The sequence below is a fragment of the Gigantopelta aegis genome, chromosome 4 (genome assembly GCF_016097555.1).
Source record: "Gigantopelta aegis isolate Gae_Host chromosome 4, Gae_host_genome, whole genome shotgun sequence".
Lineage (NCBI taxonomy): Eukaryota > Metazoa > Mollusca > Gastropoda > Neomphalida > Peltospiridae > Gigantopelta > Gigantopelta aegis.
In genome coordinates, this window is record NC_054702.1 from 52,480,902 (window position 1) to 52,507,176 (window position 26,275).

The following is a 26,275-nucleotide window of genomic DNA, read 5'->3' on the forward strand; positions in this document are numbered from 1 at the left end:
AGAAGAAAAAAAACAAAGAGAGTCTTGGGTCTAGACTCTGAAAGTTTTATAAACACCTGGCCAGGCTTCATGCTTCAATAAAGTCTGACAATACAAAATAGTGTGTACATGTATTCCAGTCTAAACAACCTTACAATCACAGGATGGACAGGAAGATGATTAATATCACCAACTAGGAACATACACAGCTTACACTTCTTTGCAAAGTGATTTACTGTGGTGATCACCAAAGTCCAAGAGATGACTAGATTTGGAACTTGTAATTTTCCTATATGGTACACAGTAGGAAGAACCAACTTGCTGATGGTATCTGGTAGGTATTTTTCTGTTGATTCACAGAACACAACCCTATACCAACCTATTCCAACCCAAAAGTCCTTTGTTCAACACCTCCTCCTCATGATGTTATGGAAAAAAACATACACCTGTACAAGCTACACATCACAATCCTGAAAATATTTTCAAAAAGTAAATATTTAAAAAACAAAACATTGAAAAAATGAATAAATATGAGGGTTTCTTTTACCTTCCAAAAAATTAATTTACCACTGTGTGACAGCAATTAGCTTCCTACCGTGCTCACTATTACAGTATCGTGTTTACATTTTAACTATTTTTGGAAAGAGCATATCCTTACCACTTTTATGCACAGCAATAAATTAGCATTTCACTCATAAGTGAAAATATAATAACAGTTACTGTAAACATTTAACATTATTGCCTACCTGCGTACATATTTTATCCTAAAAAATATAACTATACATGACAAAACATAAAACACAAAAATTACAAATCAACTGCAATGTTCATTATATACCTCATTCTAGTTCTTATTGAATATTATGTGCAGTATGTAAGAGAGCTTGATATGTTTCGATGCACTTGAGCCAAATGTTATTAATATTATAATAATGAAGGATGAGGATTCTAGCTAGGTCTCTGGGTATGTTTTTTTAACATTCAGTAAGAATAAGCAAAAAATAAAACTTTATGTTGTTTTACTTGTTCATGTAAAAAAAAAAAAAAAGAAGAAAGAAATAAATGTGTTATTTAATGACATGCTCAACAGTTAATGTAAATGACAAATGAAAATATATGTACAACAATTATAAGAGCTGTGTCATGGTTTTTGTCAAGTTAAATTAGCATAATTATAAAAGCTGTCTAAAAATTAATCTCCATATTTTTAACAAGGTAATATGGCTGTGAAAGTACACAGTACAATTACATATTTTAAAAATACCATGTGCATAGGGCGTAATATAAATTGGGTTTCCAAGAACCCAACCCCACTTTTTTTTTTCAATGTTCTATTTTTATTTTTGAAATTCGATTTTTAACACTTAAGAAGTTGGTGAAAAGTACATATACAAATGTCATTTAATATAGACCCACAGGGTGAATGCTGTAAAAAAAAAACCATAATGATAATTTTGTTTTTCTTTTAAAGCAAGCCTAATCTTATTTTTAAGGGGGCACATTCCTAAAAACACACTCTTATTTTTTTATGTCTAGTCCTAATAATTAAAATCCTTAGGTTCATATAATTCCAACCAACTATAAAATCGAAAGTTGATCCGTGGGTGCAAACCAATTATTAACCAATGATCAATGATGAAATATTAGACTATGGCAATTTCAAATACCTGCATATTAGATTTTCCAGTCTACAAATATACATAATAATCACACACACACATACACACACACACACACACACACACACACACTGCAAAACAAGAAACCTCTTTAACTGGAACTTGACAAACATCATCATACAGTTAACAGTATATATACACATAATACCACTACTAAAAAACACCATAAACTACCTAATGTAACATTGCCAGAAGTCTCCAAGAGTTAAAAAGAAAATAGCACAACACCAAGAATTTTCATCATATATTTTAAGCAATCTGTAGCTTTCTGTATCGAGCAATCTGTACTGTCTATGATTTAGATGAAAATAATAAATCTGTATAAACAGTCCCAAGAGCAAGAAATGTAAAATTACTATACTTTGTTGCTACCTGAATAACTATCAAGATATCTAGTTATAAAACATTAAGAACAAAAATAAAATAATTTGCAAATTCTGAACTCAGCGCTGTGGGGGAAAAAAAGGAAGAAAAAAAAGCAATGCCAATCGCAGTTTGGTATAAAATATTTACCTTTTATTATATTTTCATTTCTATCAAGCTATATCCAAAAGGATATTTAATATATGTATCTTTTGCAATGTCATGAAAAATGTTTTTAAAATATTACCGTTAAATAAATAAAATCGTACATAAAACAAAAAAAACAAAAAAAATGTCGATGTAACTGAATAAACATAAAATACAAGAAGATTGTAAAATACCAAATAAATAAAATAGTAACCCATCTGCAATTCTTAAAAAAATTCCCATAATGTGTTTAAGATCGGACAAAGAGATCACTTTTTGGTGTCAGTCATCATGAAATTAAAAAAAAAAAAAAAAAAAAAAAAAAAAAAAAAGACTTGTAAAGTAATAACTATTAAGTAAATAAGTATTTTTTCACACTAGTACTAACATAGTTCTAATCATATATATTCATAAGGCAACAAAAAAAACACAAAAAATTACAATGAGAATGTACACTGTCACGACCATTTTCAGGTATGTGGCAAGAGGTAGTACCGGAGTATGTAAATGCATCTTATAAACTTCTCTTTATTTTTAAAATCTGAATAAAACGTTTAAAGCAAATATCTAATACAAAATCCTACAGATACAGTAACCAATGTTTCCAGGGCCCCACTTTACAAAACGATCTTATGGCTATGATCACCTAAGAGCATAACTACCTTATGCACTTAAATATTATCTTAGTGCTGCGATTGCTTTGTCAAACGGGGCCCAGGCCATGCTTATCAAAACAGTTTGTATGAAATAAAAAGAAATCTCAACATAATATTACACATGAGTTTGGATTTTCACCGGCAATACACTAAACTAGAAGCACTTTTTAATGGAAGTTGAGCATCCGGAAAACATACCTTCTATATCGTAAAACTACAGCCGTGTTGAGTTACAAACAACGGTTACCATACAAAACTAAACTCTTAATAAGAGCCTTTTTTGTGTCCAAGTTCACCAACTGGCAGAAAACATACATCCTCCTCCAGTGACACAGTAAGAACTGAATGAGCATACAACTCACGCAATAAATATTTAATTTTTCATTGGTTCCTCGTCATCGACTCAAAAATAATGAAAACACTTAAGTTCAATTGTTGATCAATGTCAGTACCCGGTATAGTATTTACATTTATTATTATATGGCACCAAATAATTGTTCAATGTATGTGTAGTATGATTTACTTACCATGTCGTGCATGGAATATATTAATTATGTACATAACAATACTACTAACTGTACATTTAGATCACCAGAATTATAATTCTATTAAAGTCTGCTGTCATTGTGGAAAGGCACACACTTTAAATATGTTATTACAAACTTCCATCCTTAATGGATTATCAAGCTTTCTTCTTTTTTTAATTCTCAGTTTTAAGAACTAAAACATAACCATATTCCTGAGCTTTTTTTTTTTTTTTAATACATTTTCAAATACATACCAGTAGTTTAAGATTTAACAGACAATCACTTCTTTGAGTTTTGGGGAAATAATATTTACAAACTGCTTAACTGCAGCTCAGTATTGGTCAATTTAACCATTTTATTCAAGAGTCACTGAACGAATTCAGTTTGAATTACATGTAGAGACAGACTGAAAAGGAAGCTGACGGTGCCTTTTTACCCTGAAGGTGATGTATCTAGTCTTAAAAAGGTGATGTATCCTGTCTTAAAGACTACCAGCTTGTTAATTAGATAAAAGAGCCAGTGTTGCAGCAGTGAATTGCTCCTCTCATACTAACTTGTATTAGTGATATAAGAGTTAAACAAGGACAGACATAGCTAAGACTGGAGTGTTTTGAAGCAATCATCACAGCAAACTGTTAACCCTTTGACATGTAAAACACTGGTCCATGAGTCTTTAGAGCTGAAGGAATTGATACAACAGTCGCTGCAATGTTTCACCCCTCCGATGTGTCAAACAGGATCATGTGCAGGGGGGTTCTGGGGTCGAAACCCCCCCTGCTCGAGAAAAACAAAAACTCAATATATTTCTCTAGGGAGCATGACTCGACACGTCCCCCATACACCGCACACCACAGTCCAGACCTCACCTTCTAAAATTCCTGTGACTTTAAAGCCAAAGAAATCGATGCTGCCAGCACTGCAATCATGTAACCCTTTTAACATTACACTACAGAAAGTAAGAACTTGATGTGGTCAGCATTGCAGTGTTTTTATAGTCTGATGGGGAATATCACAGACACTACAGGATTGAAGGGCTTGAAGTGGCTGACACTGTCAGTTTTTTACCCTTAGACAGGGCAGCCACCTGTCGTTGAAGCTCTCGATTCTTTGTCTGAAAGTACATATAGTTATCTCATGACAACATTAAAAAAGTGATCATATTCAATAAGTATCAAATGAAAGGTCTTATTTTATTTGTCATTAGTAATGAAATTATTCTAATCAAACACATTTGGTGTTCCAAAATCATACCATTATGCAGTTAAGTGCCAAATGTGTTTTACAAACTAGTGCATACCATGAAGAACAATTATAAAAAATATTTGTTAAAACATTTCAACTTGTGACAACTCTCTCAAAAATGAATATGGCAGAATGGAAAGGTATGTTGCACAATAAATTATCACACCAAATAAATCAAACAGAAAATGGCAAACACAGTTGTCATCGCAAGAAGGCACCTGTGTCTGCAAAGGAAGCTAAGACTTAAAATTATCATAAAATCTCCCCAAAATGTTAGCAACATGGAAACTAAACATGTTAATTGTTTGATGATCAGAGTCAAGCATACCGAATATACCCTAATCTGATGAAAAATACTGGATGCTAGTTTGTTTCACAAGCTTTCAACGGATGAGTTGACAGACACCAAAAACAACTTTCTCCTTTATTAACTTCTCATAATTGGGGATTAATTTGAACACATGCTCAACCAGGGTTTGACAAATCCACTAGCCCTTGGTCTTGGTTTGGGCTAGTGGAAATTATCAACTCATGGACTATAATATAGGGCACTGGCCAAAGCTTCTGCGAGGGCTAGTGACTTTCTCAAACATTTGTATAACACATGCTCAACTACGTTTAGATTCAAGTGGTTTAACCTAGGACTAACCTGTGCTGTATCCAGTGCCTGGGAATGTTGCTTTTGTAGGTCATTGATCTTTACTCGGAAACGTTTCTCATTTTCATACTGAGCGGCCTTAAACTCTGAAATCTAGAAGACAAAACACACAATGATTAATTTTACTGGGATCAAGGTACCAAACTGTAAATTCAGTACAGAGGCATAAACATGACAGATATAAAAAAAAGTTTGTTTTGTTTAACGACACCACTAGAGCACATTGATTTATTAATCATCAGCTATTGGGTGTTAAACACATGGTCATTCTGACATGTAGCATTTGACTAGTTGTGGTGCACTGATTGAACGAGAAAAACCCAATCAGTTGAATGGATCCACCGAGGTGGTTCGATCCTGCGATGCAAGCACCTCAGTTGAGTACTAAATCCCGCCCCCTGGAAGAAAAGACACATGATGATCATATTTACTGGGATCAAGGTACCAAACAGTAAATTCAGTACAGAGGCATAAATATGACGGCAACATCATCTTATCCATTTCAAGCTCACAAGGATGGTACTGGGAAAGAAAAAAACAGCACTTATTTTACCTTTTCCCCTCTCTGTCTCTGTCTCTTTTGTGGAGAGGAACTGATCTGCACTTTTTCAAATTCCACAATTTGAGAAACAAGTACATTGACTGAGCATGTATCTGTGAGGTTTGTTTTGGTTTTTTTTGGGGGGGGGGGGGGGGGAGGGAGGAAGCGCATTAGCGTGGAGGATGCAATAAAGATAAAATATAGACCTTTAGCAATATATAACAGGGTGGATACAATTTCACTCCATATTTATAATTCTCAACAATTTAGTCATTCTTTATTTATAACATGTCTACCAATATTGAGGTCAGGTCAGGTTACAGAGTTTAACATGCACATTCAGAGCAAGCTGTTGTAGTGCACGCCCGTCATAGGCACAGGTGCCTGCTCCTCCGTCCAGGACAGGAAAGGTTTGAGGTGGGTGGGAGAAGGGACCGCCTGTGCTGGCAGGTACAAGAGAGCACCAGCAGCCCGACCGGAGCCAGTAACTGGCGGAGGTTACCATAGCAATATTGGACAAATGCATTAATATATATTACAGGACTTCTAGATTATGGCAGCCCCACTCCAATTGCTAGTGATATTCAATGTTGGGCTAGTAAATAACTACTATCACCATGTCCAATGGTTAGTGAAAACCCCCCGCAAAATTAAGGTTTTTTATACTATAGCTCCTTTTCGGTGACATATCTGATTCTTCCTATTAGTAAAATAAAGTAGAGCCGGTGAATTTTTTATTGTGGCTAGTAAATGTTTTAAATCGCTGATCACTGGTTGATTTTTATAAAAATTCTAGAAGCCTCGATATTGGCTGAACTTAACTGTATTACCTTTTTATCTTTCTCCATGAGCTGCTGATCTTTGCCTTGCAGCTGTTTCTTGACAGCCTCTAGCTGTTCTCGCAGCTGTGTGATGGCAATCATCTGGTCCGATCCGGTAGTGTCCATCAGGCTTGTCTCCAAGATGCTGCTGGTGCTAAAACAACAACACAGAGTCAGTACGGAAATAAATCAATTCTACCATTGAGGGCGAGACGTAGCCCAGTGCTGCTGGTACTAAAACAATAACACAGAGTCAGTACGCACATAGATCAATTCTACCATTGAGAGCGAGACGTAGCCCAGTGCTGCTGGTGCTAAAACAACAACACAGAGTCAGTACGCACGTAGATCAATTCTACCATTGAGGACGAGACGTAGCCCAGTGCTGCTGGTACTAAAACAACAACACAGAGTCAGTACGCACGTAGATCAATTCTACCATTGAGGACGAGACGTAGCCCAGTGCTGCTGGTACTAAAACAACAACACAGAGTCAGTACGCACGTAGATCAATTCTACCATTGAGGACGAGACGTAGCCCAGTGCTGCTGGTACTAAAACAACAACACAGAGTCAGTACGCACGTAGATCAATTCTACCATTGAGGACGAGACGTAGCCCAGTGCTGCTGGTACTAAAACAACAACACAGAGTCAGTACGCACGTAGATCAATTCTACCATTGAGGGCGAGACGTAGCCCAGTGCTGCTGGTACTAAAACAACAACACAGAGTCAGTACGCACGTAGATCAATTCTACCATTGAGGGCGAGACGTAGCCCAGTGCTGCTGGTACTAAAACAACAACACAGAGTCAGTACGCACGTAGATCAATTCTACCATTGAGGGCGAGACGTAGCCCAGTGCTGCTGGTACTAAAACAACAACACAGAGTCAGTACGCACGTAGATCAATTCTACCATTGAGAGCGAGACGTAGCCCAGTGCTGCTGGTACTAAAACAACAACACAGAGTCAGTACGCACATAGATCAATTCTACCATTGAGGGCGAGACGTAGCCCAGTGCTGCTGGTACTAAAACAATAACACAGAGTCAGTACGCATGTAGATCAATTCTACCATTGAGCACGAGACGTAGCCCAGTGCTGCTGGTGTTAACACAGAGTCAGTATGCACATAGATCAATTCTACCATTGAGGGCGAGACGTAGCCCGTGCTGCTGGTGCTAAAACAACAACACAGAGTCAGTACGCACATAGATCAATTCTACCATTGAGGGCGAGACGTAGCCCAGTGCTGCTGGTGCTAAAACAATAACACAGAGTCAGTACGCACGTAGATCAATTCTACTATTGAGGGCGAGACGTAGCCCCGTGCTGCTGGTGCTAAAGCAACAACTTAAGATTTATAAAAGTTAAAACAATAATTATAACCTCATCCATACCCCAATTATTAAATCATGGACAATTTATTAATAAGTTACCAGTTGTTTATATTAAGACTGCCATCAACAAGAATAGTGCTTTTGCATACTCAATGAGAGTTAAAGCGACATACCCTAGTTTTTAAACACTCAGGCATATTTTTCACTATTAGAGCCATTTATGATCACTGAAATCAAACTTTACTGGTATTTTATTGTTTAGAGTATCCATTTCCGTACAACAGAAGTGTTTATGGTCATCCTGGCGTTTCTAATACCATAAAATGCTTTTTTTCATATTTTAAAAAAATGCACATGCGTCTGAGAAGTAACGATTATGGAGTCGTGTTTTTGTCTATTTTTAAGGGTATTTCAACATCACAGACTCTTGTTTCACTCTGTTGTAACCAAATTTGTTGCAGATTTGTATATTAACTAAACGTAGTGTCCATGTTTACGGGTTGAAACTAGGCGATGTGAGAAATATGCCGTAGTGTTTAAAAACTAGGGTCTGCCCCTTTAAAGAGCAAATTTATTCATTAAACATCGGCTATTGGATGTCAAGCATTTGGTAATTTTGACTAGTAGTCATCAGAGGAATCGCACTACAATATTCCATTAAACAGCAAGGGATATTTTATATGCACTTTCCCACAGACATGAGCATATTCAATGAAAACCAGTCATGAGTTTGGGAGTATGCCAGTAAACAAAACAAAAAGTCCTAACAATAATTGTATGTTACTGGATTTTCGTACTTTTGAATGCAACTGAGAATTGCGAATTATGTTTCACTAGAAAAAAAATGTTGGTGTGTTAAAATACCCAAACTGTTTAAAATGTGTGGTGGAAGTCTATACTTTCAACAACAAAAAATTATTATTATTGTTGTTAGAGGTTTTTTTGGACTGAAAACCTTCTCTAAATAAAAATATCCATTATTTAATTAAAAAAATAAACAGTTTCTTTTATAAGAAGACTCGAACAGAACCTTTTAGGTGTTGAAACTCCATTTGTAGAGGATTTTTCCGTTCGAGGTTTTTTGCTCGCTGGACTTCCTTCCTCATCCGATCTGTAAGAATAACAACAGAATTTTAAATGATGGATCAACGTGCTATGTTTTATTCAGTTTATGGCTATAATAATTAAAAAGTACTGACACCAATGACACCAAATTTAAATGTATAAATTACATTTAATTTATTAGTGATGTTAGTTTAAATTCAATTATCTCCCCTTCCCCACCCCACATTTTATTGGTAGGCCATTGTATAATGTTAGTTGAGCTCTTTGTGATATACAATTACATTATCATATTTAACGAACTAATACTTGAAAATATGCAGTATAAATAAACTATTTGGTAGAATAATAACATTGTTAAAATAAATTTTTAAAATCATACTTAAAGGAAGGGACAATTAAGGCATTTGGCCTGGTATGCATATTCAACGATATATAATGCACATTATTGTTTAATATCAACAAGTATAATCGTATAGTTAATTAATAAAACTGTTAAATGTAACGGCTATTATATATAACGGGCGCAGCCATTTTGTGCCATCTCAGTGGGTACGACCTCTGGCGAGCTGATGGTTACGTAATACTTAACGCGTAACGTCAGGAATGAGCCGGCTTAGAACTAGAGAAACACAATCTACCTGTTTTTTGCGGGATGATAAATAGTTATACATTGCAATGTTCTGTAATAATACACATCCCAGTAAGCCAGCAATAAGTATATCCAGCACTATATATATTATTTTTCAATACAAAATAAAATACCATTGTCAAAGTGGCTACACAACAAGTCGAAATAATAAACAATGTTTTGTCCATGCATTAACCTACGTACTGAAATGATACACGGGGTGTTTTCTTAGTTAACTGGTCTATGCTGTTAGTTTTTTCTACCTGTGATTCCTGATTGGCAGGTGTGTATTTGATTGGTAACCAGACGAGCCAATTAATTGACGCTGTCTAGACACAAAAATGCATACCGATATTGTGGAATATTACCTGTCATCCCTAAAATGGTAATGGACAGGGTTTATTACTGTAAATAGTTCTGTAAAACTATTGATAAAGTACACTTTTCCATCTAAAACCACAGAACTGACCAATTACGTAGTCCCAAAGAAAAGAAAATTATCACTTGGGTATCGTGGGTTGTTGTTTTTGCTCCAACGTAGCATATCAATAGGCCTAATGGTGTACATTTTTCCTTTGGATTATTTAACAGAGAAAAATACTATAACCCATTTTGTTCCGTTAATGCAACTGGAAATATATTTAGTTAAATAGTTTATTATATTATTACGTCATTTATGCTGTTTTACAAGTCAGGTTGATCCAAGAGAAGCGCCTTGTCAAAAATTACTGCTTTTGTTTACACTGTAAATACAGGAGATGGTCAGGAGCTGGCATCACTTCGCCCCAAGCTATACCACCGGACGTCACAAAAATGAAACAAAATGGCTGCCCCCATAAGCGTTTTTCATTTATTAAAGTGTCAGTATGTGTTGGTGGTCTGGTTATGCATCTTTCCAACACATAAGGCTCTTGTTTGAGTTGACCCTCCCTTTAACAAGTGTAATACACATTCAAGTGCAGTATGAAAAACAAATCTGCATCCAAAACGTATTTCTTATTCTCATAGCTCTTCTGTCGAACTGTAACTTCCTTTATCTTTGCAAACATCAACCTTCAGGGAATTAGAAACAAAAAAACAACAACCAAAAAACAAAGTGGTAGGACTTACTTCTGCTTTGGATGAGACTTTGATTTGTCATGTTTATGAGAAAACCGGTGTTTTTCTTTAGATTTCTCCTGTGAAGACGGCTTCTCGGACTGACTGTTTTTGTCACTGCTGCTTTCCTTGTGGACGCTACTTCTGCCATCATGGCTAGCCTTGCCACTGGCCGTCACAGGACTGTCGCTCTTTTTGAAGTGATTGTCTAAAATCCAATGCCGTTCTAGTTTACTTTCAGCCTCGCGGAGTCGGCTTTCACTCTGACTTAGCTGATTTTCCAAATGAGACAATTTGGCATCAGGCTGAGGGTCTTTAACACTATTGTTATGAGAAATCTGGGGCAAGCTTTTCTTGCTTCGATTTTCCTCTCCTTTGCTTTTAGCTTTTGCCATCACACGTCTATAAGCCACTGTGCAAAGCCAGCATAGAAATCTTCCATTGAGCTGAAAAACAGAGAATATTAAATTAACTCTTCCTCTGACCACTGACCCAATGTTGAAATAACCGTAGTTTAAGACACCAAATAATTTTTTATTTAAAATGTGCTGAGATTTTATTTAAAAAAAAAACATTCTGCATTTAAGCAAATGTTTTTTGAGACAAACAAACTTATTTTTTATTCAAACAAAACACTGCTTGCACTTTAACACATGTATGTATGTACATGTGATTTGGTTCGTTTTTGTTTTCTTTTTCACATTGTTAGTGGCGTTAGTGGGCTAATACATCATCACAGTTTTCACAGTAATTTGCTGGTATTAATGTTTTTAAAAACTTGCAGCACTAACTTCAATCACCTGCTTACTTGGTATTCTTTTCTTTCTTTTTTAAATGCTTTTTAAAATGTTTTAAAAACTGGCAATCAAATATTTAAAATGTTTATTTACATTTTTATTCAGGAATCATTATGGTTAATAAATAGAGGATTCGTCACGAGTATTTTTTAATATGGAAAATATCAACCGAGTCTATGTTAACTGATTTGTTGAGGCTCTGCCGAGGTTGATATTTTACATATTAAAAAACACGAGTAGCGAATTCTATTTATCCTATAACACTTCTAAAATAACATCTAATTACTTCTTTTTTTAGTAAATCACATTACTAAAGTCGCTGCCATCGATAATATGACATCATCACGATTAGCACAAATTAGTTTCACGTCACACATTTTAAACAAATCTTTGAAAACGTTACGCCCAGGTACATGGGTCTTGTTGGCTTGTAAGCAAATGACCCATCCACAACAACAAATTACCTAGAGACCTTGCAGATTTGCATACCATTATTAACCGGGTTAATAAAGTAAATTATCACGTGGGTTTTACACATGGATATCATGGGTAAGTTATAGGATAAATATGAATATTACAGTGAAACCTAACAGTGCAATATTTATAAATGGACCACATTTAATTGTATTTTAAATCAAATACCTTTTTAGCAGAATCATCATCTCGCTTAAATGCACACCGCTGTTTACATTGCTCACACGTTGAAGGAGGACCCCACTTCTTTTCTGAATTTGTGCACCTCTGGCATTTGTTTCCAATGAAAGCTGCTAGGATGTTGCAATATTCACAAGCCGAAGGCTGCAAAATTCAATACAGATAACATACAAAATCCACAATGCATAGACCGTATCTGTAATTTATGTAACAATCTATATAAATTATTAGTACTTCAGTTAATTTGTTTCACAGCAAAAGACGTGTAATGTGTATGTGTAGAAAAAAATTAATTGTGAATTTATAGTATTTATAAGCTATACCTTTCCAAATGTCTTCACATTCTGTGCACACTTTTGGCATATTGAATTTGTGCTCCCTTTGCTAAAACAGAAATGAACATGTTATTGTTGCAAGTACATATTTATACAGAAATTAAATAAGGATGTACAATAGTAGGTAATAAAATAATAATTTTATTATCAGAATGTACAAATCCTATATCATCAAAATAAATTATGTTAATCTTTAATATATATATTTGCTCCATATACTGGTAACAATACAAAAGTAATGCTCAAAATACTACGAATGTTCAGTTTTTAGTCTACTTCACATTATTTTAAATTTACAAGTTGTTTGTTCTTGTCACAATGATTACAATACATGTTTGAATAAAATACATAATCTTACATGCACACCTAAACATTAATATTAAAACGTTCTCTGAAAGCTACCTTGAGATAACTTTAATTGCATATTAAAGAAGGCTCTTAAATTTACCAAGCAATAGACAACTACCATGTATATATTTTATTTTAGTATAATAATAAATAAAAATAAAAAAAATAATAATATATATATATATAAAATATATGTACACGTTATGTACCTTTGTTGTTGAAACTCAGCTCGGCAGTAGGTACATTTAACAATAGGAAAGTTATTTCTACAGTCCTAAAAAGGAAAAAAGGAAAAGGAAAAATAGGTACAGGTCTGCATTAATAAACAAAAATGCATTTACAATGTCCTAAATGTTCAGTACATGGAAGTACATGTATATATGCACGCATCCTCAAATGTGTTCATTTTTAATGAGGCTGAGCATGCATGATCGTTACTACTCACCCTGACAAAAATTATATGTAAAAAGCTTTACTAACCGTATAATGCGGCCCTTTATCCTTTATTTGCACAATCCATTAACAATTTAAAATTTGTGGTGAATCAGTAAACATTTCATAACTACACTGTATAAATGTACAGTATATCATCCAATAAATTGTCCTAATGTAAGATGAAAATTATATTTCCATGGGTCATCAAGAACTGAAACTAAAAGGTCAATGCCACTCCAACCAAATTAAATGGTATTATTATCTACATGGTCCAACATAACCAAGTCAATAAAAACCATGTATGTAAATTAATAAACTGTATATAATCATGTGACCAATCAATGTTATAAACTGACTGCTTCTCCAGTCATAGGTCTGTGCATTTTACAAAACTTGTGTCATGATTCATGTATTATCCTCACTTTCTCAGGCAATACAAAACTCATTTAGTAAAATCAGTATAACACAATGGTAGATTGTATAACAATCTCTATTTATGTGCTTTTGGCATTTAATTTGCATTTGTTAGAAGAAAAACAAATTCCATTCCTGTTTACATGCTGGTATGTTTGGGGGTTTTCCCGCAATTTTAGACAAAACATTATGGTAAAGTTTCAAAAGATGAAAAAAATCAAAAGCACCATTCATCAAATATACTGACACACTTTGAAAACACAATTAGGTTTTAATGTGACACTAACAACATTATCTATTGGATATCTATGAATGTATTACTATAATATGCTAATGTGTATTCCTGCATGTCAACGTCGGTTTCTGAGTTTATAGTGATGATTAACTTTTCATGCAATTAACACAAGATGTGAAAACTCAGAATTTGGTGTAAAACTGACAATGTGTGCAGTATGTTCACAATACTTTGCACGTGCAAACTGCATACGTTGGACGCATAAAAGGCACAGATTGATTATTAGATAAGTTGGTGTGAAACAATGCTACGACTCAGCAATAATCAGAGGGAGCGAGCATTAGGAATGCCGATTGGTGGAACACTTCAATAAGTTCCAGTCAGGTTATATCACTCATTCAAGCTTGAAACTGTTGAAGGGTGAATTTGAAAATTCCTAGCTACCCGTTGTTGTGAAATTCCACCAATCAGCATTCCTAATTAACACTCCCTCTGATTATTGCTGAGTTGTGGCATTGTTTAACACCAACTTATCTAATAATCAATCTGTGCCTTTTATGCATCCAAAGTATGCAGTTTGCACGTGCAAAGTATTGTGAACATACTGCACACATTTGCAATTTTACACCAAAATTTGAGTTTTCACATTTTGTGATAAAAGATCCTCGTTATAAACTTGGAAACCCACGTTGACATGCTTTAATACATGTTAGCATGTTATAGTAATATATTCATAGATATACATTAGATATTTGTTTTAGTGTCACATTAGTTCATCAAGATAAACCTCGCGTGCAAAGCACAACGGCGAGGTTTATCCTGTCTATCCATTCCGCCGTTTGCAGTTTTTGGACAACGGTTCCGAGGAATTTTGCTCGGAACAAAATTGAGGTCAAAATAACGATTACCATCACATTTCCCCACCCTAATCGTATATTGTGATCTATTTCGAGCTCACTGAGACCAAGAAATACTTACTTTGAAATGATCTTCATTCTGAATTAAAGGAAAAAAGTCCGACTTTACCGAGCGGATTCTAGCAGCCACTTTCTAGCAGCCAATTACGCTGGCAGACAATATCAGCTGACACGCATGGCGACATTCTAAACACCAGAATCATACGCCTTTCAATTGTTACTTGTATTTCCCACACTGATATGCTAATTATTAGTATGATTGTTACTTGTATTTCCCACACTTTTAAACACACTGATATGCTAATTATTAGTATTCACTATAACCACACTGATATGCTAATTATTAGTACGATTGTTACTTGTATTTCCCACACTTTTAACACACTGATATGCTAATTATTAGTATTCACTATTAGTATAACATAAAGGTCTTCGAAAGGCGTATGATTCCGGTGTTTAGAACGTCGCCATGCGTGTCAGCTGATATTGTCTGCCAGCGTAATTGGCTGCTAGAAAGTGGCTGCTAGAATCCGCTTGGTAAAGTCAGACTTTTTCCCCTTTAATTCAGTGAAGATTGTTTCAAAGTAAGTATTTCTTGGTCTCAGTGAGCTCTAAATAGATCACAATATAGGGTGGGGAAATGTGATGGTAATCGTTATTTTGACCTCAATTTTGTTCCGAGCAAAATTCCTCGGAACCGTTGTCCAGAAACTGCGAATGGCGGAATGGATAGACAGGATAAACCTCGCCGTTGTGCTTTGCACGCGAGGTTTATCTTGATGAACTAGTGTCACATTAAAACCAAATTGTGTTTTCAAAGTGCTCACCCAGTGCTAGCCCTGTGTTGAATATTATATTTATTGGGTACTAATCCAAAACAAAGGTGCAAAATGTGACTGCCATCGACTGTAAGTGTAATTATATTTATGGCAAATCCCACCCCTAACTCCACTACTGATCCATCCTTTTTCCAATTTGAAATTCTATTCAGAACTGGCAAAATTAGAATATTTTACAAAATTACATGATTGGTGGGGTTGTTGTGGGAATTTTAAAAAATCAGTTATTGCTCATAACATAATATACAATTTTGACAAAAAATACTGTTCCCAGTCAGCCAATCATGGCCCAATGTCAAAGTGAAAATGAATTATCATTATGAAATAAAATTCCGATTAGTCGACTTACTTTGCACAACTGTTCCCCTTGAGATAACTCATCAAATGGATATCTATTATGGCATTTCGTACAAGAAAACAGTGCTGCCATATTGTGTGTATATTATTTAAAAATCTGTCTCAACAATATAAAATTTTAATGACAAAATTAGCCACTTCCAAAACTATTTGTTCAATCGAGGTTTCAAACGGAAGTTATTCTGTGTTGAGGTCACGTGAATAACCGATAGTGACAAAAAAGGACATTAATAGAATTTGTTTTAAACGACAAAATTGGCACATTTTAAAGGGTATTTGATGTCTAACAAATCACAAAAATATGAAAATTTTCACATTTGTTGGGTAACCTTATTCTTTTGTGCCCCGAGAAGGGCATGGCAGTTTGGTTGGCAACAGCAAAGTCGGGTGTGGGAGAGACGTGCCTGAACCTTAATTGGATAGAGGCACGTTAATAGAGTTTACGCTACGTTACGCTACAGCAAATCCTTCTAAGGACTAAAAGGGGGCACATATGGGAGTTAAATCGCCACAGCTTCCACGAAGGCAAGGTTCCAGCAACGAGCTATCTAGTTCGAGTACTCTGTCGGTAAAAGAGCTGTAGTCCATCCCACAGGGAACGCATTTTCAAGCTTGGTCCTATGGAATTTACTACAAGTTATTTATTTCTGATTGATTGATTGATTGATTGCTTAATTCATTCATTCATTGCTTGATTGATTGATTTTGTTATTTCTAAAACACTTTTACTTTTGTTCTTACATCAAACAAAACTGAAATTATTTATAAAAAAAAAACATTTTTTGTAGAAGGATATGGCACGGACTATAGACGGTCATTTGAACAGTTATCAACGCTGATAACTGTCCAAATGTCCGTCTAGCTCTCTTACCGTCACAGTACTCGGGCTACGAGCTGTCATTCGACTAACTAAGTCAAAACAACTAGAACTAGCTCTATAAACATTTTACTTTCGGCGAACAGTTTCTATTTGGCTATAATCCCAAGGGACATTTGCATATTCAATTTAGCACCAAAAGCCACCCTCGCCCACTTTCGACCCCGGTCGGGCTGCCTGTGCACAGTTGCACTTGCCAGCGCGGGCGATCCCTCCTCCACCTACCCTTTTCTGGACGGAGGAGCCGGCGATAGCTTGTTCTGGGTGTGCTAAAGTCTCAAACTTGTTTTACATGCCTATAATATCCATTGAAGGTTCAGGCATGTCTCCTTCGGGTCCTACTCCTGGTAAGGTCAACAGTTTAATTCGAGGGAGATTAGATGTGCTCATTAAACCTTACTGTTTCTAGTGGGCCTACAGTAAAACCCTCTTAAATGGACCGTTAATAAACCGGGAATTCTCCAAAACCGGACATTTTTCAAGACCTGTGCCGGGATGCGAACCTGTACCTACCAGCCGGTCCGATGGGTTAACGACGACACCACCGAGGCCGGTACTGGTGGTACTAGTACCTGCACAATATCTATACACATAGCTAGGGGACGTCTTCCATAATTACGCAATGCATAGACTAAATTCCTCTCTGCAGGTTAATTCACATAGATTAACATGGTCTGCCGAATACATGTAAACTGATGGAGCTGGTCTTGTTGTACTGATCATGATGCAATCGGTAATTTGCAAAACACTTAGGCCCCTAGTGTTTGTAAAAGAATATTAGGCGCGTGTGCGCCTGTTCAAGCATAGGGAGAGCATAACTCTACCCCTCTATATACAATTACCCCCCCCCCCCACACACACACACACACGCACGCACACCTGCATACATTTCCGCACGCGCCTGAATAGATACCATACCAATAGACCATTTAGTAAAGCTATTGGCAAACCTTATTTCTGATGGAGGCGGGACATAGCCCAGTGGTAAAGCGTTCGCTTGATGCGCGGTCGGTTCAGGATCGACCCCCGTCAATGGGCCCATTGGGCTATTTCTCGTTCCACCCACAGCACCACGACTGGTATATCAAAGGCCGTGGTATGTGCTATTCTGTCTGTGGGATGGTGCACATGAAATATTCCTTGCTACTAAAGGAAAAATGTAGCGGGTTTCCTCTCTGAGACTATATGTAAAAATTACCAAATGTTTGACATCCAGTAGCCGATGATTAATACATCAATGTGCTCCAGTGGTGTTGTTAAACAAAACAAACAAACAAACTGGTGGTAGTCTGTTTCATTTGGAAGACTAATGTAGCTTTTTCTAACATTGAACGTTTTATTATAAGTGCGTGTGCAGGAAATTATGCAGAGGGGGTGGGGGTGTTTCCAGTCATTATTTTTTTTTTTTAAATCGCTTTAAACACCGACCCGTCCTCCCCGTACACACGCCTGCATGCTAATGGTGTTTGAGGCCGTTCAACAATTTAACATAACGCTCGCGGGTAGGGTGGGTTATCATGGAATGTAATACAGGATATTATATTATGGAGGTGGGTGGAGGAGATATGATCTGCCAAAAATTACATAGCGTTTAATCCAATACATGAATGTGTAATTTTTATCCATAAATTGAATGGGCAAATTTTCCATTACAGATGAAATTGTTCAATGAATTATTTCATATATAATATATGAAATAGATAACGATAACAGTGAAAGTAAGAATTAAATGCTGACGATCCAAAATAACTATATTTTGCATTATCGACTGTTGAACGGCTCCTTATATATATTTTACATTTATCATTTTATGCGGGAGAGGGGGGTTGGGTGATTTGTATAAAGCATAGATATTGTATGTCTTAATAATACTACTATTATTGCTATATATGTCTGACACATTAATAGTAAAATAAGGGTTTTGTTTGGTTCACATTGTTAACCAATAATTTATAGGTGAACCTATCCGATCCACTTCCCTATTAGGCCTATGCCATATTTCCTTCTAAGCTAGCCAAAATGCTTATAATCTTGTAACTTTGTTTTTAAAATCGAAACTTACTGAAGTTGCTAAATGGAAAATACACGGACTAAGATACTGAAAAGAAAAGAATGTGTTGATAACGACACAACAGGACATCCATCCATCCATCCATCCATCCATCCATCCCCCTCTCTCTCTCTCTCTCTCTCTCTCTCTCTCGCTCTCTCTTTCTCTCTCAAACTATATAATTTATGCCATAACATTAATTGTCAGTTTTAAAAAGACTGAGACTAACATTTGGCTTTTTATCAACGTAGTTATTAAGTTGTTCTTTATTGACTCTTTCAATCTTTTACTGAAGCACACACTTATTTCCAGTTTTCAAGAATGGTTCCTTATTCTACCCCTATAACAACTGTGATCACGGTCAATGACATCTGGCCTAGCTATTGTTCGTGTCCCATGTGCTTCGGTAATATCAATAGATGAATCACTTACTCATGCCGTTTTATTCACTTAAAGTGATTGCCGTTGTTTTGGACAATTTTGCCATAGATCAATATTCAAAATCCCAATAAACCAGGGCCGAGTCCAGTCAGACCGAGCAGAAAAACGTCCGCTAAACTGGTTTAAATGCGCTTCACGTTAAAGGGACATTCCTGAGTTTGCTGCATTGTAAGATGTTCCCGACTAATAAAATATTTCTACAATTAAACTTACATATTAAATATATTTTCTTCCGTATATATTTCTGGTAGATGTGGGTACATCTGTGAATATATGTACATGTATAATATATATGTGTATGCATTTATGTATGTGGGTATCTCTATGAATATATTGTTATATATGCGCAATTATGCACGAAGTAACTCTGTTCCTTGTTTCGTTTCTTATTTTTATTTTTATTCTCTATCTTTCTTTTCAATTTAGGTCAGTGCCTTAAAGGAGTTTAAAGAATATTTCTTCATACTAGATATGTCTATGTAATTACCTGTATATGTTGCTATCTATATATTATTATTTTATAATTATTATTATTTTATTTTTTTATTATCCCAGAAGAATACGTAGTGTTAGGGTTGGGGCCCTAAATCACTACAATACATATATATCAGTGTCTGGATATTCAATGTGTTTCTGGTCGTCTTGATATTTGTAAGAAGCCCAAATTGGTTTTTGTCTTCAAATAATTTCGTACGTACAAAAAAATTATATTTTAGGAAATAAAATGAAATTTAACTTAGTACAAATATTAGAACGATCAGAAACACATTTAATATACAGCCACTAATATTTAATGTAATTACAATCGTTAAAAAGTCTCTGTTAGTCGATAACATCTTAAAAATTGCCGCAAACTCAGGAATGTCCCTTTAAAAGAAATGGCAACGTTGGGACCCAATCAAATAGTTCGCGAACGTTAACGAAACTTTCGCTGGCTGAACTTAGGGATGATATTTCAAATTAAAATAATTTTATTTCATATATGGATCATATTAATGGCATGGCATGCATTGGGAAACATAATACAAACATAAACGGGTTACATCAGATATCTATAGTAATAGTAATGATGGTAATGAATATGATATATATGTAATATGTATATGATATGCATACGTATGTGTACGTACGTAGTGTGTATTTGTGTTAGTTCAAGTTGGTGTTGTGGTAGAGGGTCTGGTAAGTTAATTTTGCTAATGGTTGAACATTTTACAACATAATTGGCTAACAGTTGGAGCTACCTGTTCTGGGCCGTCAAAAAGAAAAAGAAAAAAATTCCAGTTAAGACAGAAGTATGAACTCAGAACATATTTGACCTACTTTATAATATAGTATTTTTTTTAAACGTATATTTATTGGACATTTAGTTTAAACAATTAATCTCATCTTCTGGTTCTTGTTTTCACAGCTGGCAGATACGCTCATTTCTGTGGATATTCCTATATAACGTCCAGTCTCTGTTTTTAGTCTATGAGCACACAAACGCAGTTTAGTGAGAGCTTGTCTAAAATTAGTATTTTTAATATATTTCAAGTAATTTACCATTTCATATTTGTTTTTAATATGTTAAAATATTTGCAGCTTTTCAGAGTTCTGCAGCTTAATTTTAAAGTGTTTGTGATATCTGTCATCAAGGATTTTGCTTACGTTGCTAGAGTTTGATTTTGAATGAATTTTAGCGTTAGTTAATTGACTTTGGTTAATGTTGTTACTATCAAGCATATCTTGTAGATAAGCAAAGTAAAAGTAAACTTTGTTTTATTTAACGACGCCGCTAGAGCACATTGATTTTTTATCTTATCATCGGCTATTGGACGTCAAACATATGGTCATTCTGACACTGTTTTTAGAGGAAACCCGCTGTCGCCACATAGGCTACTCTTTTTACGACAGGAAGCAAGGGATCTTTTATTTGCGCTTCCCACAGGCAGGATAGCACAAACCATGGCCTTTGTTGAACCAGTTATGGATCACTGGTCGGTGCAAGTGGTTTACACCTACCCATTGAGCCCTGCGGAGCACTCACTCAGGGTTTGGAGTCGGTATCTCGATTAAAAATCCCATGCCTCGACTGGGATCCGAACCCAGTACCTACCAGCCTGTAGACCGATGGCCTGCCACGACGCCACCGAGGCCGGTTTTGTAGATAAGCATGCCAGCCTATTTTGTGTTGTGTCTGTAGCTCTTTGCTACAGGATACTGCATCATACAATATAGATCTTGATTCTTCTAAATTCTCTAGGTACATAAAATATTTATAAATATTTGCATGTATGTTATTTATAAGTGAGTAGCGCCCTAGTTCATTTCTGCAGGCAATGTTAATATATGTGGGTGTGGATTTACACCCGAGAAAGCGTAATCTGAATAGTTCTTTTGAACCCTTATTACTAAGTACAGTTTTTGTTTCAGTAAAGTTTCCAGTTGCTGAGTTTATAGAGTATGCATTTGCTTGAAACATTTCATTGTTATCTAAGTAGAATTTAGTAGTTGTCGTGTTTTTCCTTTTTGTATAATCATAAAATTTGATTTTTAATTATTTATATTTGGGTACCATAACTTACAGAAGTCATCAATACTATTAAAACATTCCTGTAAGCCTCGTGGGGTTTCAGATATAAGGAGGAGGTCATTTGCCCATAACAAATGGGATAGTTTTTCTTTTTGTAGTGTAACAGGTGCACATGCAGTTGATTGAAAATCTAGGTAATCTATGAACACATGTTAAACAGGTTAGGGATGAGTGTATCACCTTGTTTTACCCCTATATTTGTATTGTCATAGATTGATTTAACAATGTTGTAGACTTTCCCGCCAATCTATAGGCCTAGTCGTAAAATTTTAAGAAGTCCTTCTCTCCACACCATATCAAATGCTTTTGAAAATCAATAAAAGACATGTAGAGTCGTTTGTGTAATTTGGTTACCCGGTACTTTGTTTATTAAGGTGTTACGAATAAATTATTTTGTTGGCTGTTCTACCTTTCCTAAAGCCCGATATAGCAATAAAAAACACTTTTTACTTAGCACGTGGATGTTCGCTTTAGAGAGTTTTTACTCTATTATATTAGGCCTATATTACGTTTAACTCACAAACATTAATTCATTTTAAGTTATTTTCGTCCAATTAAGATTCAAGCACGCTGTCCTGGGAACACACGTAAACTACCTGGGCGATCTGTTGATGGTTAGTGAGGGAGAAGTTGGTGTAATGACCTTACACCTTCCCACTGAGTCCTTAAAACTCGCGCTGGGAGGGAGCCGGCACCGGGATGCGAAGCTATAGCAACGATGGCTTTACTACTACACGACTGTGATCGGTTCACAAACATTTGCGGCACATAATGATATATAATAGTTTTTTTTTTTAAGAGAAATGATCTTTACCCAATCAAAATCAGTTTCAGTTGCAGTAGGAATTGGCCAATCGAAACTGGTGTTTTAAAATAAAAGGCAGTTCGGTCGCCCGGATGCTGTTGGAATTGTTTACGTTTTAAGTGTGCAGAGAGTGATCGTGAAATTTAACCCTTGTGATCGCTTGATATGGATAGCTCAGAGGTTTCTGTGAGTCTTTAGAATATATTCAATATTACAGTTATAAATTGCATCGCAATTTGGGAAGGAATGTTGTACGATTCCGATTTCTATAAATCGATTAAATTAATAAATCATGCACTGCACATTCTTGCTGCCCAGTAAGTGAATAACTTTTGACTGAACGATGTAGGGAAAAAATATCCGCCCGGTCCCCCCCTTCCCCTAACCCTAACCCTAACCTTAACTCCAACCCTAGCCCTAACCCCAGCCATAACCCTCAACTGTAACTAAAAAATAAAAATGGAGGGGACCGGGCGGATATTATACCCGATGTAGTCTGTCACTCTGTTCCAGTTGTTAGATATATTTACTCCCAAACCCTTTCTGACAAGAGTTCTAACCGTCATCCTCTTGGTGGATTTATTCAGTGATTACCTACACACCCCACCCCCACCAACCCATCCATTATCCCACCTCTGGTAAATTGAAGCCTGTCTATGGGATAGCGTAAGGATCTCTTGCTACTAATGGGGAAATGTAGCTGGACCTAAGGTGCACATTCCGTGCAGTCTGCCTGACATGAGTGCAGGTGCCGACTTACACTGTCTCCTTCATCCAAGACCCGAAAGGTGTTGGGGTAGGAGGGAAAAAGGACCACCCTCGCTAAGCCAGTGCAAAAGAGCACTGGCAGCCTGACTAGGGTTGGTAATGGGTGTGGTGCTATTGAATCTTGAATGTTCTTTAGGATTAAGTCCAAAACGTAATTTTTTTATGCAGTATGTAGTTGGTTTCTTCTAAAGGCTTATATATAAACTGGATATGGCCCATGTGTGTGGTCTGGCTTAAAAAATTAAAAAATACATTAGTTTTAGTGAGAGTGTCTAGCCTGGATGCTTGCATCTGCAAAACGCATGTGGCCAGCCAGAACAAAGTTGGTGTATAGGCCCTAAATGCAAGTGGCAGACACAACAGTTGAACAGAACACATACATTTGCAACATTCAGTCTATATTCATGAGACTTTAGACTATGTATACATGTGCCAGAATTACCAAATTATGTTGTTATTCTAATAGATGATGATTACTAAGTCAATGTTCTCTAAACTTGACTATTTACAGTCTCAACCACATTGTTAACAACTACGATTATTTACTCTTCTACCTTTAATTACCATAAAGATTTTCTTCATATTTTGTCCCAACATAACATTTTGTGAAATAACCATTACAATGACACAAATTCCACATTTTAGATTTAAACCATGTCACCTATATCAAATTTGCTAAGATCTCTTGGTACAAAACGGTTGGAATTTTTAACCATCTGCCATTTTGCTTTTGTATGAAATACTCTTCAAGAGGGGTGGAAGCCTTTGAAGTATAGTGACGTAATTAGGCTGACAGCATGTTGATTGCGTTATACCTTAACACATGTCATGAGGTTGTTTGATTAGGTCATATCGATCTACACCTCTTGAAGAATATTCCATAAAAATGCAAAATAGCAAAGTCAATTTAGATGACATGGTTATGATCTAGCATGTGGAATCTGTGTCATTGTGAGGTTTTATCACAATCTGTGTTTTGGACAAAGTTTTGGGACCATCTAATAGTGATAAAAGGTATCTAGAGTAATTTATTATACTTGTTAACAATGTGGTTCAGACTTTACTTACCTTATATTGCCGTTTATTAGCCAACTTTTGAAGTTTAGATATACGTTCCAAAAGAAAAGTCTGCTTATACATGGAGACAACAAATTGGTTCATAAAATTCCGATCGAAAACACTCGTGACTTACAAATTTTGATCAGACCCTTAAGGGCCTGCTATACGATACGATAGAATCGGACCGAGTTACTCGGACCGATTGAATCGGACGTGTTGTCACACGGTACTTGTCAATCTTATGAAATGTGACGTCATTGAAAAAATATCCTTCCTGTAACCATGGTAAACAATGTTGTGTATTGATAAGAAGGCGGCTGTCGTAACGTCTCTGTATTTATATAAATGACTGGACACACCCAACAAAGAGTTGTGCCACTGATACAACTCTATGAGCTGTTGGGTCTGTACCGACGACAAGCGAACAGAGTTTTCCGCCATTACACTCAGAACGTCAAAGTTATCTGCGCCACGATCTGATTGGTCAACGTCCCCAAACGTCCGATTCAATCGTATGAAAATAGAACAAGTTCTAAACTTCTGACTCGTATGAGTGACTCAGACCGATTCAATCGTATGACATGCCACACGTTACGATATGCTTGTTGGCGTTGCGATCTGAGTGACTCATACGAGTCACTCGTATTGTGTAGCAGGGCCTTTACAGCCTTTCACACTCACAGCTTATGTAACAATAATTTGTGCACAGAATAAATAAAAGACCCCATCATGCAATATTACGTACTTTTTGGTTTTTGAATGCATTAATACTTTGATGAATAATAATAAAAATTACTTGTTTTATTGTCATTACAATGGTAAAAACATGTTCTTTCCAACCATCCGCCATCTTTGTTTGACAGAACCAGCCTTTCATATAGCAAGTTTAAGATATACAACAGTGTTTATTACTTGTGTGCAGTGATACAGCTTGAATTGTTTATTTTTCCTGTTATGTTTTATCAATGCTAAATTATTTTTGCACAGCATGGTAGACATTAGCATTGCGATTACTATTACCGTGCGTAATAATTAAAGGGAGGAAAATATATATGAAAAAGAAAAGCACAAGTCTGTTTGTTGACAGTAGTATTGAAATCAATACAAGGTACAACTGGACAAAGATGACTTCGGCTTATACACGAGGCCAATGATTTTGTCTTTGATATTTAGAGTCAAACTAAGAGGTCGGCTTATCCAAGGAGTTGGCTAATACATGGCAGTATATGGTAGTACCATTAAACAAAACAAATTTAACTATCCAAGTTATAGTTTATGTGCACATTACAGTGGAATTGGAGTGAGTTTTGCCGATTAGTGTCCAGAATGAGTTGGTAACTTTTAAGGAGCGAGTTGACAAAAAAGATTTGGATGAGTTGACCAACCATTACTCATTAGGGCTAATTGGTAGAGGTGAAGCCAGCATTTGTAATAATTTGCTATTGGGCAAGATCAAGCGGTAATGAAGGGACATTTTAACTACTTTTATCAGTGCTGCCACTTTATACATTTTAAAAAGTGTTATACTTTTTTCTTGGAAATACTACTTTTTATATTTTTAAATACTTTTTTTCACATGAAAATACTTTCTTTTTTTCTGCAAAAAATAACTTAAGAAAATAAC

The 26,275-nt window shown here is 35.8% G+C and overlaps 2 protein-coding genes across 4 annotated transcripts in view; one reads left to right on the forward strand and one right to left on the reverse strand.

Moving 5' to 3' along the window:
• Positions 1 to 2,462: 2,462 nt before the first annotated feature.
• On the reverse strand, positions 2,463 to 16,243 carry LOC121370725 (protein FAM76B-like). The gene is made up of 9 exons (XM_041496149.1): positions 16,072 to 16,243; positions 13,092 to 13,156; positions 12,523 to 12,583; positions 12,188 to 12,343; positions 10,761 to 11,194; positions 8,988 to 9,068; positions 6,623 to 6,767; positions 5,243 to 5,344; positions 2,463 to 4,462 (listed from the first exon to the last, which is right to left on the reverse strand). The coding sequence occupies exons 1-9, from the start codon at positions 16,150 to 16,152 to the stop codon at positions 4,370 to 4,372; spliced, it is 1,218 nt and encodes a 405-aa protein (XP_041352083.1). The 5' UTR covers positions 16,153 to 16,243; the 3' UTR covers positions 2,463 to 4,369.
• A 6,666-nt stretch (positions 16,244 to 22,909) lies between these two features.
• LOC121370727 (centrosomal protein of 57 kDa-like) overlaps positions 22,910 to 26,275 on the forward strand; it is a 37,445-nt gene continuing 34,079 nt past the window's right edge. For 2 of the 3 annotated variants that reach the window (XM_041496151.1, XM_041496152.1), the window contains exon 1: positions 22,910 to 23,010. In XM_041496151.1, coding sequence (XP_041352085.1) covers positions 22,990 to 23,010 — 21 coding nt within the window. In that variant the 5' untranslated portion in view covers positions 22,910 to 22,989. The remainder of the gene's footprint in view (positions 23,011 to 26,275) is intronic. The other variant, XM_041496153.1, reaches the window with a different exon arrangement.

Coding starts and splice junctions, on each gene's coding strand:
- LOC121370725 (XM_041496149.1), bottom strand. CDS start 16,152: ATGGCAGCACTGTTTTCTTGTACGAAATGCCATAATAGATATCCATTT. Junction 12,344..12,522: donor ATGTGAAGACATTTGGAAAG/GTATAGCTTATA, acceptor TGAATTTTGCAG/CCTTCGGCTTGTGAATATTG. Junction 6,768..8,987: donor GGAGTTTCAACACCTAAAAG/GTTCTGTTCGAG, acceptor TTGTTGTTTTAG/CACCAGCAGCATCTTGGAGA.